At 35.5% G+C, this 16,064-nt stretch overlaps 1 protein-coding gene across 1 annotated transcript in view; it reads left to right on the top strand.

The window, feature by feature from the left end:
- LOC123672714 (sestrin homolog) overlaps positions 1–16,064 on the top strand; it is an 83,276-nt gene that overhangs the window by 1,006 nt on the left and 66,206 nt on the right. Inside the window, exons 2-4 of the mRNA XM_045606964.1 lie at positions 1,442–1,742; positions 3,535–3,700; positions 6,982–7,047. Coding sequence (XP_045462920.1) covers positions 1,510–1,742; positions 3,535–3,700; positions 6,982–7,047 — 465 coding nt within the window. The 5' untranslated portion in view covers positions 1,442–1,509. The remainder of the gene's footprint in view (positions 1–1,441; positions 1,743–3,534; positions 3,701–6,981; positions 7,048–16,064) is intronic.

The raw sequence follows: 16,064 nt of genomic DNA, 5'->3' as shown, positions 1-16,064 counted from the left end.
AAATATTGTACAAACCGAGGAACATTACAAAACCATTATAATTATACTGGAATAACTAATATAAGTATTGAAGTACAAGCGTAAGAACAAAATTTTTCCGATGCCCTTATATCGAAGGTTCACAAACAAATATAATTTTCGATTTGGAAGTACTGCAAAGCAGAAAAATTAAGACTACCGTTCTATTAAAATTTCAAGAAAAAGAACTGAATAAAGATGTTTTTTACTAATAACATGTTCATTATTGGTTTCACACTTCACCAATCGCCTTGGTATAGGTTTTACTGGATGGACGATTTAGTTTCAAGGTATCGAGTACCAAGAAATCTATAATTCATGCTCTAGAGCTAACATATTCCAGGTGGATGCAACAGGTTTCTCATATTCTTCGAGATATGATCGTTCTGTGGGTAACATATCGGTCTGTCTAGGTGGCCAATATTAGATGTCGTCTGGAAATAGGTCTGTAGAATTTTGTTTCTGAGGTTGCATATAATGTCGAAAACTTCAAATTGAATCTTATCTTTATAAAATTATTTTACACATAAGTCTCCACAGTATATCTACTTGGCTGCAGGATATACACATTGTAGTTCTACTGGCGGAGCTCTAAACGTTGTTTACTAAAATGATGTCATTTACGATCGCTTAAACATTTATTTAATAATTTTTTTTATGTAACCTTCCATTCATAAGGAGAAAGTTTGATATTTAGTGATCTCAGTCTCCTCAAATTATTGTAGAGTGAAGGCATTAAAATATACACTAGAATTGAGTCGTAATTTGCACCCCATGAGTTTGCTCAAGCTTATTTTGAAGGAGGCGAGCGGTTGCAAACCGTTGTCTCAACGAAGAAACTCTCAAGTAACGTTCTTGAATGGCAGTTGTTACCCGTGGTCTACCCTGTCTTGGTCTTCGGACATTCAAACTTATCTCCCTGAATCGCTGCAACATTCTGGACACACTTGTATGGGAAACTCCAAACCTTTCTGTAATTCTTGTGTATGTCCACCCTTCTTCTCGCAAAACTACCGCTTGGGCACATTCATCTTGGGTCAAATTGCGTGTTTCGCGTTGCATAGCGATCGAGTGTGGAAAATCAAACGAAAGAAAAACTATTGATCACTAGAATAGATCGAGAACAACTGATTTCAGAATGGAGCCAATACATTCAAAATCTGATAATCTCATCTTTTTTTATTCCTGCTGGGAAAAAACATCTGTATTGAAGAAAAACGTTGAAAGTGGATAACATATGCATGCATAATTCTGATAAAAATAATGATCATTGAGAACACCTTCAGTTGTAGAATAAATTTGAGATTTCCACAATGTGCGTTAATTTTTTTGCGCAGTGTATATTCTTAACACAACAAATAACCAGGCAATCTACAAGAAGGTACTTGGAGAGACCTAACCTCCAACTTTTCTCAATTTCTAGACACACCATCAACACCCCCACACCAGAACCTATCAGTATTAAGCGAAGCATTTCCAGAGGAGTGAAGCATGTTCGTCCAAACAGAGTTCCCCAAGGCAAACACGAATAACAACAACTTGACCCGTGGAGATGAGCAGGACAACAGAACCAGCGACCTGCTGTTGCAGGACCTGGACCTTGTGTCCAGGTTCTGCCTTCCGATATGCTCGCATGACAATGAAGTGCGAGAGGTAGCTTTGGACGCCATATCGAAGACTGTCGAGAGCTGGTTGGACGGCATGGGCAGCCCCATGAACAGCAGGTGAGTGCAAAGGATCAGGTTTCAACTTGATTTTTGTTTACAAGTACAAAGGAGTATAACTTTGCTTCCGCCGTTTTTTTCCGAAATTCGAGGCTATATTGTGAAAAACTGGTTATACATTTATGATTCAAAGTATTGTCCATCGCTGGCCACTACTTTCTCCCATCTTTCGGGCAGCGTACGATTCTCGCGTCGACAAAACTGGTCATCTTTTGAAGCGATACACGAATCGATCCAATTTTTTACTTCTTCATAAGACCGGAAGTGCTGGTCAGCCAGACCGTGTGCTATTGATCGAAAAAAGTGATAGTCCGAGGTAGCAATATCTGGAGAATACGGCGGGTGGGATAGGACTTCCCATTTCAACGTTTCCAAGGATGTCTTGACCACTTTCGCAACATGGGGTCGAGCATTGTCATGCTGTAAAATCACCTTATCAAGTCTCTCGTTGTATTGCGGTCGTTTGTTTTTCAATGCTCGGCTCAAACGCATTACTTGCGTTCGAAAACGATCGCCTGTGATTTTTCAGTCGGTTTTAACAACTCATAATAGCTGGTCGAGCTGGACCCACCAAATACTGAGCATGACCTTCGAACCGTGAATATTCGATTTAGCAGTTGACGTGGAAGCATGGTCGGGATATCCCTATGATTTTCTGCACTTGGGATCATCGTAATGAACCCTTTTTTCGTCTCCAGTCACAATGCGATGCAGAAATCCCTTCCGTCTTCGTCTTGCAAGCAGCTGTTCACAAGCAAACAAACGCCGTTCAACATTTCTCGGCTTCAACTCGTATGGCACCCAATTTCTTTATTTCTGAATCATTTCCAAGACTTTCAGGCGTTTGGAAATGGCTTGTTGCGTCACTCCCAATGATCCTGCCAATTCTTATTGCGTTTGATACCAGTCTTGATGAAGTAATGCCTCCAGTTCTGCATCTTCGAACACCTTCTCTTTTCCACTGCCATTCTGGTCTTCGACGTCAAAATCACCGTTCTTGAAGCGTTGAAACCACTCTCTGCACGTTCTTTCACTAATAGCGGCCTCACTTTAAGGTATTTGAGAGCATTCGATGAGCCTCAGCCGCAGATTTCTTCATATTGAAGCAGAAAATCAAAACCTTCCGCAAATGAAGAGAATTTTGCTCGTAAGCTGACATGTTTAATCGATAATAACTTTATGATTCAGACACAAATCGACTAATATTTGGATTGCGTTATGTTTACAAATACCTAAGCTTAGTGTATGACATCTACGATCTATTTGTTTCGACTATCGCTACTTAACAGTAGCGATACTGTAAAGTATCGCTACAGCATCAATATTCTCGACGCACACGGTTTCGATTCTTCACATCACTTACTTGTCCCAACTGCTCAAATTTTTCCACCAGTTTCACTATTACCTGCCGAGAAGTTCAGACTGGACATGGTTTTGATTTTTTTGCCTCTCATGATTTGTATATTTTTATGTTTATATTTTTATGTTTTATGAGCTTTATAGAATTTTCTTTGCTCTTACTCATTAAATAATAATAATAATAAAGGTGCCTCACGATGACCCAAAAGTATTTTTACTTCACCATTTTTGTAGCGAATTTTAACATTTTAAATGCGTCGTTGAAGCGAGTATCCTTCCATATTTAGTAATGGCGTAGTTTCTATTTGTCAAATGTCAAAAGATGACAGCTCCAAAAGTGACAGCTGCCGAGATAGCGGGCGATTCAAAATGAAACATCTTATTGGAAAACCTCTCAAAAGGAAACTTTAAGATTTCGTTTCATCTTCCGCAGGTGCAAGTCAATGAACGAGAGGACGAGTTGCAACAACATTGGATCGCCGCCTGCCGAATACATGGATCTGGTTGCCCTACATTTACCGATAATCCTCAGGCTCAGTCTGAATTGTCCCTTCGCCAACGTGAGGGAGAAATGTCAACATATCTTGGAAATCGTGAGGGTAAGTTTCAGTCCGTTTTGAAGCGCTAGCGGAATAAATTACAGATAAGGTGACGTTGGCGTGACAAACATGCTGCCGATTGGATCTTGGGCAAGATGCATATGAGATGTCGAGAGTCGGGATATACTGGTGTTAGATTCGGTTTGAGATTATTCGAACTCGGTATTGGCGATACTTCGGTTTAGTTTTGTTGGTAGGGCTCGTAGAGTAATAAATATAAAGGGTGCTTTTTTTTTAGAGCTATAGAACTTTAAATTGCAATAAAACAACGATGGATCATTCGATTGACATGAATTTTATTTATCCGCAAGACAATCTTGTGGCATTACATTTTAAATATGATTTCTGGCATATGACCGCCACGGCTGGCTCGGATGTAGTCCAATCTGGACGTCCAATTTTCGATGACTTCTTTCAACTTTTGTGGCCGTATATCGGCAATAACACGGCGAATGTTGTCTTCCAAATGGTCAAGGGTTTGTAGCTTATCCGCATAGACCAATGACTTTACATAGTCCCATAGAAAGTAGTCTAGCGGTGTTAAATCACAAGATCTTGGAGGCCAATTCACAGGTCCAAAACGTGAAATTAGGCGGTCACCAAACGTGTCTTTCAATAAATCGATTGTGGCACGAGCTGTGTGACATGTTGCACCGTCTTGTTGGAACCACAGCTCCGGGTCATCATGGTTGTTCAATTCAGGAATGAAAAAGTTAGTAATCATGGCTCTATACCGATCACCATTGACTGTAACGTTCTGGCCATCATCGTTTGCAAATAGTGCACTTCTAGCTGAATGGCTACGTCAACAAACAAAACTGCCGCATTTGGAGTGAAGCTAATCCTCAAGTGTATGTCGAAACACCGTTACATCCAGAAAAACTGACTGTTTGGTGTGCTTTATGGGCTGGTGGAATCATTGGTCCGTACTTCTTCAAAAAACGATGATGGCCAGAACGTTACAGTCAATGGTGATCGGTATAGAGCCATGATTACTAACTTTTTCATTCCTGAATTGAACAACCATGATGTCCAGGAGCTGTGGTTCCAACAAGACGGCGCAACATGTCACACAGCTCGTGCCACAATCGATTTATTGAAAGACACGTTTGGTGACGGCCTAATTACACGTTTTGGACCTGTGAATTGGCCTCCTAGATCTTGTGATTTAATACCGCTAGACTACTTTCTGTGGGGCTATGTAAAGTCATTGGTCTATGCGGATAAGCCACAAACCCTTGACCATTTGGAAGACAACATTCGCCGTGTTATTGCCGATATACGGCCACAAATGTTGGAAAAAGTCATCGAAAATTGGACGTCCAGATTGGACTACATCCGAGCCAGCCGTGGCGGTCATATGCCAGAAATCATATTTAAAATGTAATGCCACTAGATTATCTTGCGGATAAATAAAATTCATGTCAATCGAATAATCCATCGTTGTTTTATTGCAATTTAAAGTTCTATAGCTCTAAAAACATGCGAAAATTAAAAAAAATTCCATTAGGCTGCTGCCTTTTCGCCTGACACACATAACTAGAACTGTCATATTCTATATTGTCATTACAATCATTCGAACATAAGCCAAATATACGCCCTAGAATGGGTATGTAAAGTGGCGTGAGGACACAGTCACAAAACCTATCAACTCATCGATTTTGACTGTTGCCAAATTCACGTTAAAATCCCGGTATGCAATAAATTACCAGACGTACTCTACGTCACTGTCTAAACGAATAAGGTGCCTCCCGCGTGAGGAATACAGCCGATTTTATCTCGGTAATTGCTTCCTCAATACTTCATTGAGTCAGCTGTTACTATGAAAGGCGAATACATATAATTGGATATCTGCGAGGACACTGTTATTTTCATGCAGCTTCCTACTTTCTCACTTCTATTAAAGTTATATGGCAGTTTAAATATTGGTTCAGTTGAATGGATACGAAATATAGATGGTTCCTACATTTTGCGCTGAAAACGAAATTGGGCACTGAGAGAAGTGTTTATTTGATATAATCGAAAATGCATTATAGTTAATAAATCATTTATTGGATATATGGACAAACAAATATAAGTTTCATGGAAATAAATAATTTATTTGAAATCCCACCAATAATCATCATTTATTATTACACTTCATTTATTTACGCATAACTTATATTAATAATGCTGAAGAAATATCCATTTGAAGGAAATAAATATAGTTGAGGTTAATTTATCATTGAGTAATAATTAATAAACCTTATTTATTTGTTATATGTATCCATGCTGAATAAAAATAATATTCCAATTCAGTAATGGTTAACGTACTTCTTAGATAATTATTTTGGTTGTTTCTATTATCCGATTGTTAGGGTCTGAGAAGAACCGTTTGCGAAACTAGGTAATTTTTTAGAGTTCATATTGAGGGTATCCGGGTTTGAACCCTAGTCATCTTGATTGCATCTGTTCACTCTAACCACTGTTCTGCCAACATCACTAATAACTAAGCAGGTACAAACGATCTAAACCCAAAATTCAGTACAGATGTGCTAAGCTAAGCGGCGTTCAATAAGCCCATAGTAACACAAATTTTATGTTTAAAAATGAAAATTCAAATCAAAGGAAAAATTCAAGGACAGATCCTTCAAGGAAGCGCTTCTCTTTGAGGGATGTGTCCTTAAACTTTTCCACAGATTGGATCGCTAGAATTATGTTAGTTTGTTAAATTATTAATAAATCCTATATTCTCAGTGAATAAATTTGAGAATTCTTGTAAGAGTTCATTCATAAATGAGTTTTTAACCAAGGTATGGCATATTGCCTCAATTGTCATCAGAAAAGCTATCAAATGATGCAATAATATACTGGGTGTGCCATTTGAAATAAGGAAGTAGTAGTCTGTTTCCGGTTCAACCGGAAGTTGTAGAGATCTGAAAATATTTCAGGGAGAAAGATCATTGTCTCAAACCCCAACATGCAAATTTTCAGCTCAAAATTATTATTAGTTTTCCATAAACGTCTAATAGGCCATCCTGGTGAATCACCCTGTATATAAATATTTTTCATTTATATTCAGATTTAATTCATTTTCTGTACATTGTATATTTTTGAAAAACCGATAATGGGATGCTTTTTGACTAATTTTCGGTTAAAAAACTGCTTCGAAAACATAGGGTGTCCCATTTAAAAAACACCAAACCTTAACTTACTTGAGGAATTGAGTGGTTGCTGATAATAATTGAGAAGGCAGGATATATTTTGATCTTTCAACTAATATTTTTTCTCTTATTTTTCAGATTCGTGGTTTACCAATTCCCTATCCTGTGATATTTGGACCTAGTGCTTTCATTGATGCAGAAGAGGTGAGCTCTCATAGTAAAAACGGAAAATGGCGTTTATTTGTTGAGGAATTGCGTTTTCTATGTCAAGATATAAAATAAGGTAAACTAGACTTGCATAACAAAAATATCAAATCGAACCTCAATTGAGTGATTGTATTTGATTCTGAGGGATAATCACGATAGGGGTTATATAAATACCTACATATTATTTTTTTATATTTTATTCAATAGTAGTCGAGGATTCGGATCAGAAGAAGAATGTTGCTTTTCTGTGGTTTCCCTATAGATAATCTGACAAGATGAAATGTCACTTTTGGTGGATGCGTCAACAATAATTTTGTCAGATTGCTATCATCTCATATGAAAGGGGGCTAAACTCCTAGAAAATTGTATCTGAATAAATTATGGAAATCTTTTGAAATAGTTGAAACATCTTGAGATTTCTCTGGCCTTGATAAGCATAGAAATGATTATTATCATTTTTTATGGTTTTGAAGTAGTTCAAATGATTCAAATTATATTAACTTATTGTTTGCAATCTTCTTGTTGTGGCCAATGTTTTGTGCCATTCGTCCTAGAGTGGTGACATTCTTGTGAATGTATAGATTCCAAACTAATGATGCCAAAGTTCGAACACTTGCCTGGCTGTGTTCCAGAATGTACATCTGTTTCACTAATAGTTTTTTAGGATATTTTTGGATGCGGTATTTAAGATCTCGCGTTATCTATCACATATCGATATGTTGTGTCAGGTCATGTAGGATCTTTTAAGAGGTGAATTTTTACGTGATTTTCTTTCAGCCTAAGTATCTGTAATTTTTTAATATCCTCAAAACTGTGTGGTCTACGCAAAATCGGTGAGCGGTGAAAGAACTGACGATTTCTAATAAGCCGAATTCCGATCTCACCTGAAAAATTTTTTGTTGAAAAATTTTCTTAGAAAAATGAAAAAAAAAAAAGTTCTTTCATGGGAGGATTGATTCGACTATGTAGATCACTAAAATGCTTTCAGTTGGGTGATCAGTACATTATTTCAGAAATTAGAGGTAAAAATCTGATATTTTCGAGAAAAAAATTGATAACATTCCCTAGGCTGCAATTTCTTCTGGACGTAAGCTACGCCCTTGAAATCTCGGTATGTCTTAGATGGCAACTTGATGTTTGAAACCGTTTTTATTTGAGGGGTCTGTGACGAATAATTCAGGAGATATAACGATTTTTCGAGGCAAATTCAATTTTTTCCCAAATTTCGAGTTCAAATTTCCTCGAAGCCGGGAGCTTTACGAAGAATCGGTGAGCGGTGCAAGAATTGACGATTTCTAATAAGCATGTCGCTCACGTCATCCTTCTGTCAATGTCGTTTTGAGGTTAAATCAATACGCTCTATTAGTGATGACATCACACACCGTCATTTTAGTTCTCCTGGCAGTGTTCGGAATCCAAACAGATAAATTGTCATTCAAATTAGTACGTTGTCGATGGAGAAAATGGCTTATTTTGATCAATAAGATTATTTAAGCAACGATTTTACTATTAATTGATTGACAGAAGGCACGAGATTAATGCCAGTAAGTTCGAACTTGGAAGTTCAACTAATAAACACGGCTTTTTACAAAATCTGGGGAATGATACAGGATTCAAACTTACTGGTATTAACCTCGTTCCTTCTGTCTATCAATTAATACCGAAATCGTTGCTCAAATACTCTTATTTATGAAAATAAGCCAATTCCTTCAACGACACCGTACTAATTTGAATGACAATTTATTTGTTTGGATTCCGAACACTGACAGGAGAACCAAAAATGGCGGTGTGTAACGTCACACTAATAGAGCGTATCCCATACTTTCCAAACTGTTCACAGCCCCTTGGCAGACCCTGAATCCACCTCTGAAAATCTGTTGTCATGTGTCGGGCATCGGCCGATTTAGCAGTGACTAACTTTTTCGGCATTGCTGCCATTTCAGCGAAATTCCTAGATTAACCTATTTCCATCTCGCTTGCATTATGAAACTGTTGTTTTCGGCCGGTTCCCGCTCTCTCGTCGAATTCCAAACTTCCCAAATGGTTGTTTGATATTTCGTACGGCAAATGCCGTTGAGTGTATCTGCCCAGACCGCGTGTCTTTGCGTCAGAAAATAAATTTAGATCAACCTGTGTATGATCTCACTAACTCGGTTGCTAGGTACGGGGTTTTTTGAGCGCTTGTTTCCCGAACTGATTTGTCAAGAATGTGCAATCTCTACTAGATTAGATGTCTTAAACGAACACTGATGTGCTCACTTACTCTTGAAAAAAATCAAGATTATTAAAGTGGGTATTATTCCCTTTTCACTTGATTTCTTCATCGTTTCTTATGATGGCGCTCACGTCGTCTTTCTGTTAATGTCATTTTGAGGTTAAGTCAAAAGTTGATCGGCTTTACGCTCTATTAGTGATGACGTCACACACCGCCATTTTAGTTCTCCTGGCAGTGTTCGGAATCCAAACAAACAAATTGTCATTCAAATTAGTACGTTGTCGTTGAGAAAATTGGCTTAATTTGATAAATAAGATTATTTAAGGAACGATTTTACTATTAATTGTTAGACAGAAGGCACGAGATTAACGCCAGTAAGTTTGAACTTGAAGTTCAACTAATAAACACGGCTTTCTAAAAAATCTGGGGAGTGATACAGGATTCAAACTTACTGGTATTAACCTCGTTCCTTCTGTCTATCAATTAATACTGAAATCGTTCCTCAAATACTCTTATTTATGACAATAAGCCAATTCCATCAACGACGCCGTACTAATTTGAATGACAATTTATTTGTTTGGATTCCGAACACTGACAGGAGAACCAAAAATGGCAGTGTGTGACGTCACACTAATAGACTATTGAAAAGTCCCTGGTCTACCATAGTGAAACACTTTTTTTTTGGCAAAATTCGATTTTATTATTCAACATAGTTGTCTTCGAGTGCGATACAGCGATTATAGCGATCTTCCAACTTTTCGATAACATTTTTGTAGTACGATTTGTCTTTCGCTTCAAAATAGGCCTCAGTTTGGCGATAACTTCTTCATTGGCGCTAACTTCCTTTCCAGCGAGCATTCTTTTGAGGTCTGAGAATAGGAAAAAGCCGCTAGGGGCCAGATCTGGCGAATACGGTGGATGCAGAAGCAATTCGAAGCCCAATTCATGCAATTTTGCCATTTTTTTCATTGATTTGTGACACGGCGCATTGTCTTGATGAAACAGCACTTTTTTTCTTCGAATGGGGCAGTTTTTAAACGATTTCATCCTTTAAACGATCCAATAACGCTATATAATAATCGCTGATGATGGTTTGGCCCTTTTGGAGGTAATCAATGAATAGTATACCTTGCGCATTCCATAATACTGATGCCATAACCTTGCCAGCTTACTGTTGTGTTTTCCTCGCTTTGAATTCGGTTCATCGTGTGCAGTCCACTCAGCTGACTGTCGATTGGACTCCGAAGTGAAATAATGGAGCTATTGCTACATATCGACGCAAAAATCCAGGTTTATTGCACTTAAACAGCTTCAATCACTGCTCAGAATCATTGACACGTTATTGCTTTTGATCGATTGTGAGCTCGCACGGCTCCATTGTCACATATCGACGCAAAAATACACGAAATTCTTTTTTTTGCCATCTTTTTTCAAATAAAAAAGTAGCTACACTTACAACGCAATATCTCACAAACTAATGGTCGGACTGCTGTCAAATTTTAACACGTATCGTTTGAAGGTTGGTACTAACTAAAAATCATAGTGCTAGTTATATTGAGAAGTTTATTGAATACAGAGGGGATTCAAAACAAGATTGAATTTTTACCTAAAAAAGATTGCTATTTTAAGGTAATAATGAATCGAAGTTTACAATAATTCAATCAATAATGAAAACAAATGCTTTCTTTCACCACTCATTTACTGAGTATTTTTCTCTGAAACACATTCGTGTCTACAACTTTATCGCCCTAACAAAAAGATATTAAAAAACAATTAATTTTTAATATACAAAAAATCTTCACATTTTTTTTTTATATTCAAAAAGATATTCCTTAACTACTTAATTCTAAAAATATGATACCTATCAATTCATTCATCACAAAATTACATTCGAATAGTTATATGCAGCCAAGCTTTAACTGATCAAGATCTTAATTCTAATCGAACTCATTTGCCTTTCAATAAGGCTCAAATTAATTTCTAATATTCTTCCATTTCTCTGCCATCACCTAAACAATCAAATACAGATGATTGCAGTTTTCATATTCAGCTTCCAATCAGCAGATACCAGTGGATCAAGAAAGCAAGTAGAAAGCATACAGCCAATGAAGAACTGAAGACAACAATATTGTGTAAGGTGTTGTCTACACGTAGGTATCTTTCGACTTCCCTGACTTGTACGTCATATCGGAAAGTAACTCTGAAAAAATAGAGATTAATAATAGATTCGAAACTATGTTTATCAATAATGGAACCAAAAGTATTGCTAGGTTTAAAAAAGAACAAAAAAAAATCATAACTTGGAGCTTTCTCTCAAATTATAATCTTTCTTTTTTTTGAAATTTTTTTCTTACGAAAAAAGTTTCATTAATTTTTTTTCCACTTTATTTCAGTTTTTATCTAATTTTGTTAATTGCCATAATTTGTTTCGCGAATTTTGATTTTTTTATCGACTCGTAATAATAATTCTTTTTCTCGAAAACGGCTATCGATACAAAAAATTGCAGGACATCAATCGTATTTCAATAAAGCATAGGTCCTTTTTCATATTATCAGGACAACCAGTGGCGTCCGTCAAAAAAGTTTTGGAGGCAAAATCGGACATGAAAAAATATCACTTGGTAGTTTTAAATCATGATTTTTTACCTTGATTGTCTATTTTGGTTTGGGTGTCTTCTCCAATAAAATACTCCATTGCTTGTCATATCCATAACCCATCTGGGCTCTTGTAAATTCTCACTTGGGCAACTCATTTTCACATGTAATGGAACATCAGAGGAATCTGTGGAAAATTCATCAATTCTGCAAAATAAAACCAGAAGGGATCTTCAATTCTTGTGTATTTGACACTTTTCACCTATTCGAAAGTTCAGAATTTTTTTAAACTGAATTAAAAAATAAAAAGATAACACTTTTAACCAGTAATGTGTATTGGTATGGTTATAGTTATAGTAGTTGATTAGAATGAAGCTAGTTTCATATCAGAGTTCATCTAGGCCAGTACAATGACATTCCAAATATTTGCCGAATATGTATATATAACATACAAAATCATTTTTCATTTAACTATCGAGTATTTGCTCAACTGTTCGATAACAATTTTCTTTGTTCCAAAAGAACAATCAGAATTACGTTCAGTAAGTGTTTTCCCCTCTGCCAAACAAGAATTTGATGGTGTTTTCAATTCCGTTACCCCTCCACCTCAAAGAAATGCAAAAAAATGCCTTTCATGTCATTTTTAGGACTATGGAATTTCGCCTCGAACAATTTAAAACAATTAAATAGTGTTTTGAGTGTGGTAAGTTGGTGTTGTAAGTGAAATGTTGCTTGTGGAGATTTCAAACTTTTCTTGGGTGAAGTCAACAGTAAGATATAATGAATAATATGTATTGTTTTAAATTCAAGAATATATTGTTAACTTTTCTTTAAAGTGTTTTTCCCTGATACAATTCAAAATTGTTATAATGGCAACACTGTCCAGTATTTTATGATATTTCTTATGTCAACATGCTTCAACGACGTTTAAGAATTATTAAATTGTGTACAGAACAAATTCAAATCAGTATTCTATGATCATAGAAATTAAATATTAGTATAACATAATTTCATAAAAATTTTGAGATTCTTGATATTCTATTCCGAAAATTTCATTGTGACAGGTTTAACAATTGGAATGATACTCAGAGTAATAAACATAGATAGAGGGAGCATATGTCATTTGCAGTAAGCAAATTTTGTCCCCAACATGAACTATCAAATTTGACATGAAGCGTGCGGAAATTAAAATATATCAGTGATACGATATTTCACTCAATTCGCGAGTTTCTCCAAAAAAAACGCACTTCTTATGTCCCAAAGTGAATCAACGTTTCATATTAATTCAAAATATATTGAAATAAATACCCATATATATATAATAAATTCAGAAAACAAACTTCAATCGTGCCAAACGACGTGCAACAACCGATGACACTAGGAGAGCAAAAGTTGCCAAATCTTGGATTTCAGCAGGTAGATACAGAAAATAATGAATATTCTGCTTATTATAGATTCGACAATTAGGAAAAATATCGGTTTCCAAATATACAAATTTGCATATCTAATTAAATATATTTAATTTTAATATAATATACATTCATAACGATATAGTAAAATTGTGGATTTGAAAATATATCACAATCCGACAACGTAATCTAACCATGTTGGGGACATGTAAAATTTGCGTATACTTCCTCTATCCATATTTATTACTCTATGGAATGATACAATTCAAAAGTTGTTATAATGGCAACACTGTGTACTATTTTTGAAATTTTTCATGTCATTTGTGTTTAGAGGTTATACTATTCAATCATGAAGAAATATAGGCTTCAACAACGTACAGAAATTGTTTAATTATTTTATCAAAAATTGTGTTTGTTTGTGGATACTGAGAGATTACATCAAAATAAGTGCTCATTTGTGAATACTGAGAAAAATTTAATGATTCATAGAAAACATTATTCAGTTAATGGACTCACTATTGTATTGTAGACAAATTTTAAGAAGAATGGCTCAATATTTGGTACTGATACACAATACAGTACAAGACGCTCTATTATAATGACGTCACACACCGCCATTTTAGTTCTCCTGTCAGTGTTCGGAATCCAAACAAACAAATTGTCATTCAAATTAGTACGTTCTCGTTGAAGAAATTGGATTATTTTGACGATTAAGATCATTTAAGGAACGCTTTTACTATTAATTGATAGACAGAAGGCAAGAGACTAACGCCAGTAAGTTCGAACTTGAAGTTCAATTAATAAACACGGCTTTTTACAAAATCTGGGGAATGATACAGGATTTAAACTTACTGGTATTAACCTCGTTCCTTCTGTTTATCAATTAATACTGAAATCGTTCCTCAAATACTCTTATTTATGAAAAGAAGCCAATTCCTTCAACGACACTGTACTAATTTGAATGACAATTTATTTTTTTGGATTCCGAACACTGACAGGAGAACCAAAAATGGCGGTGTGTGACGTCACACTAAAAGAGCATAGTGAAGTGATTGCTCCACTGAACTCAACAATCGAAAATGAATTATCAAGAAATATGAATAAAATTTTCCTGGTTTAAAACCTGATTTTTCCTCTACAATCGACGCAAATTCTCAAAACTAACTATGATAGCAAATTTTCGATGCATCTCGAAAAACAAATTCCAAAAACAAAGATCGGTTGTTATATTCTCAAGGTTGAGAATCAACGAAATTCACGATTAAATTTTTATCGGACATTGAAGTCTTTCCTTAATCGATAAAAACAGAAATGTCAACAAATAGGTATTAATTCATATAATGATGACGATTAATTCCAACAAAAAGAGATACTTTTAAAGCAAAACAAATCGATATAAGGAAATTTCTAGAAATCATTTGTTTATATTTTAGAATATCTATTTACCTTATTCTGTTGAAGATAGATCACTTCATCCACTTGTGTATAAATTGGCGAACACACTTTATACAGGGTCAAATTATAACTTACGCGTAGTGGTTACACTTTGACACTATCGTACTTCGACACTAGTAAGGTTGTAAAGGATATCTAAACAGATCTCCATCAAAATATACACGATGAATTGGAGAAACAATTGATGATAACATTCCTTACATTTCTCGATTTACTGAACGATCGGTTTAAGTTGATAAACAGGTGCAGGTACAATACAGGGCGTCTCTCCTCACTGCAAGAGTCAACTTTCACAATGTGGTCAAGTTTTTGGCAGGCTGTGTATAGGTACCTGAATTCCAGTTTTGACGCAAATGAGGTTTTTCGAAATTATTTGAGAAGGGGTAACAATGGAGAAGTTTGACGGGAATTTGAGTTGGGGCTTTCGTTTTTTTGAAATTTTTTTTTCGAGCGTCAATATAACCGCAATTTTCGAACATAGTGGTCAGAATTGAAATTCTTCCCATTGGAACGGAATGAAATGTTGAATTTACTCGTGAAATAGCAATTTCAAACTTCATGCAAAATTTCATGATGATAGCGTCACTAGAAACAGAGAAAATTCAAGAAGAATATCGAAAAAAAAAAAATTAATCCTTATTTCCGTGAATTCAAAAACGAGAAAATTGAAATTCTGGGTTCAGATTAAAAATGGGAATTTCGACTTTTGTGCCAAATTTCGAGCTGAGCACTTCATCAGAAACTGAACTTGAAATTTCGATCGAGTTGATATTTTTCGCGTATCTTCATACAAAAGGTTTTCAATAGGAATGGTCACAATATCAACACTTTGAATTATTTTTTGACGTTTCTTATGTCATTTGAGTTCAGTAGGTTATGCTATTCAATCATGGAAGGATACACGCTTCAACAACGTTTGGAAATTGTTAAATTGTTTCATTAGAATCGGTGCTCATGTGTGAATAGTTTAAGAATTTTAATATTCAATAATTTAATTCATGGACAATATTATTCAGTTGATAGAATCACAAGTCGTCTATTGTAATTTGTAAGTGAATATTTCTTTACACGATAAAAGAGTGCCAAGTAGTTAGCCGTACTTGGTAAAACTTTTATTTTGACTAGAATACGACGAATAAGTGAATTTATTAACAGAATATCAAAAAACTTCAGTGACAACAGATTCAACTGATATTTTGAGTGTTGGTGTTTTGAAAAAATTCTAGTCTCGATGAAACATAGATCTCTCAAAAGCTCACGACTTCCGTCAGCATTTTTCCAATTTTTCAAATTCATTTGGAGACACCCTGTATAATATGACCTAATTAGATTAGGAAATT

The sequence above is a fragment of the Harmonia axyridis genome, chromosome 2 (genome assembly GCF_914767665.1).
Source record: "Harmonia axyridis chromosome 2, icHarAxyr1.1, whole genome shotgun sequence".
NCBI classification, from domain to species: domain Eukaryota; kingdom Metazoa; phylum Arthropoda; class Insecta; order Coleoptera; family Coccinellidae; genus Harmonia; species Harmonia axyridis.
This window is presented reverse-complemented; position numbering and strand designations above follow the sequence as displayed.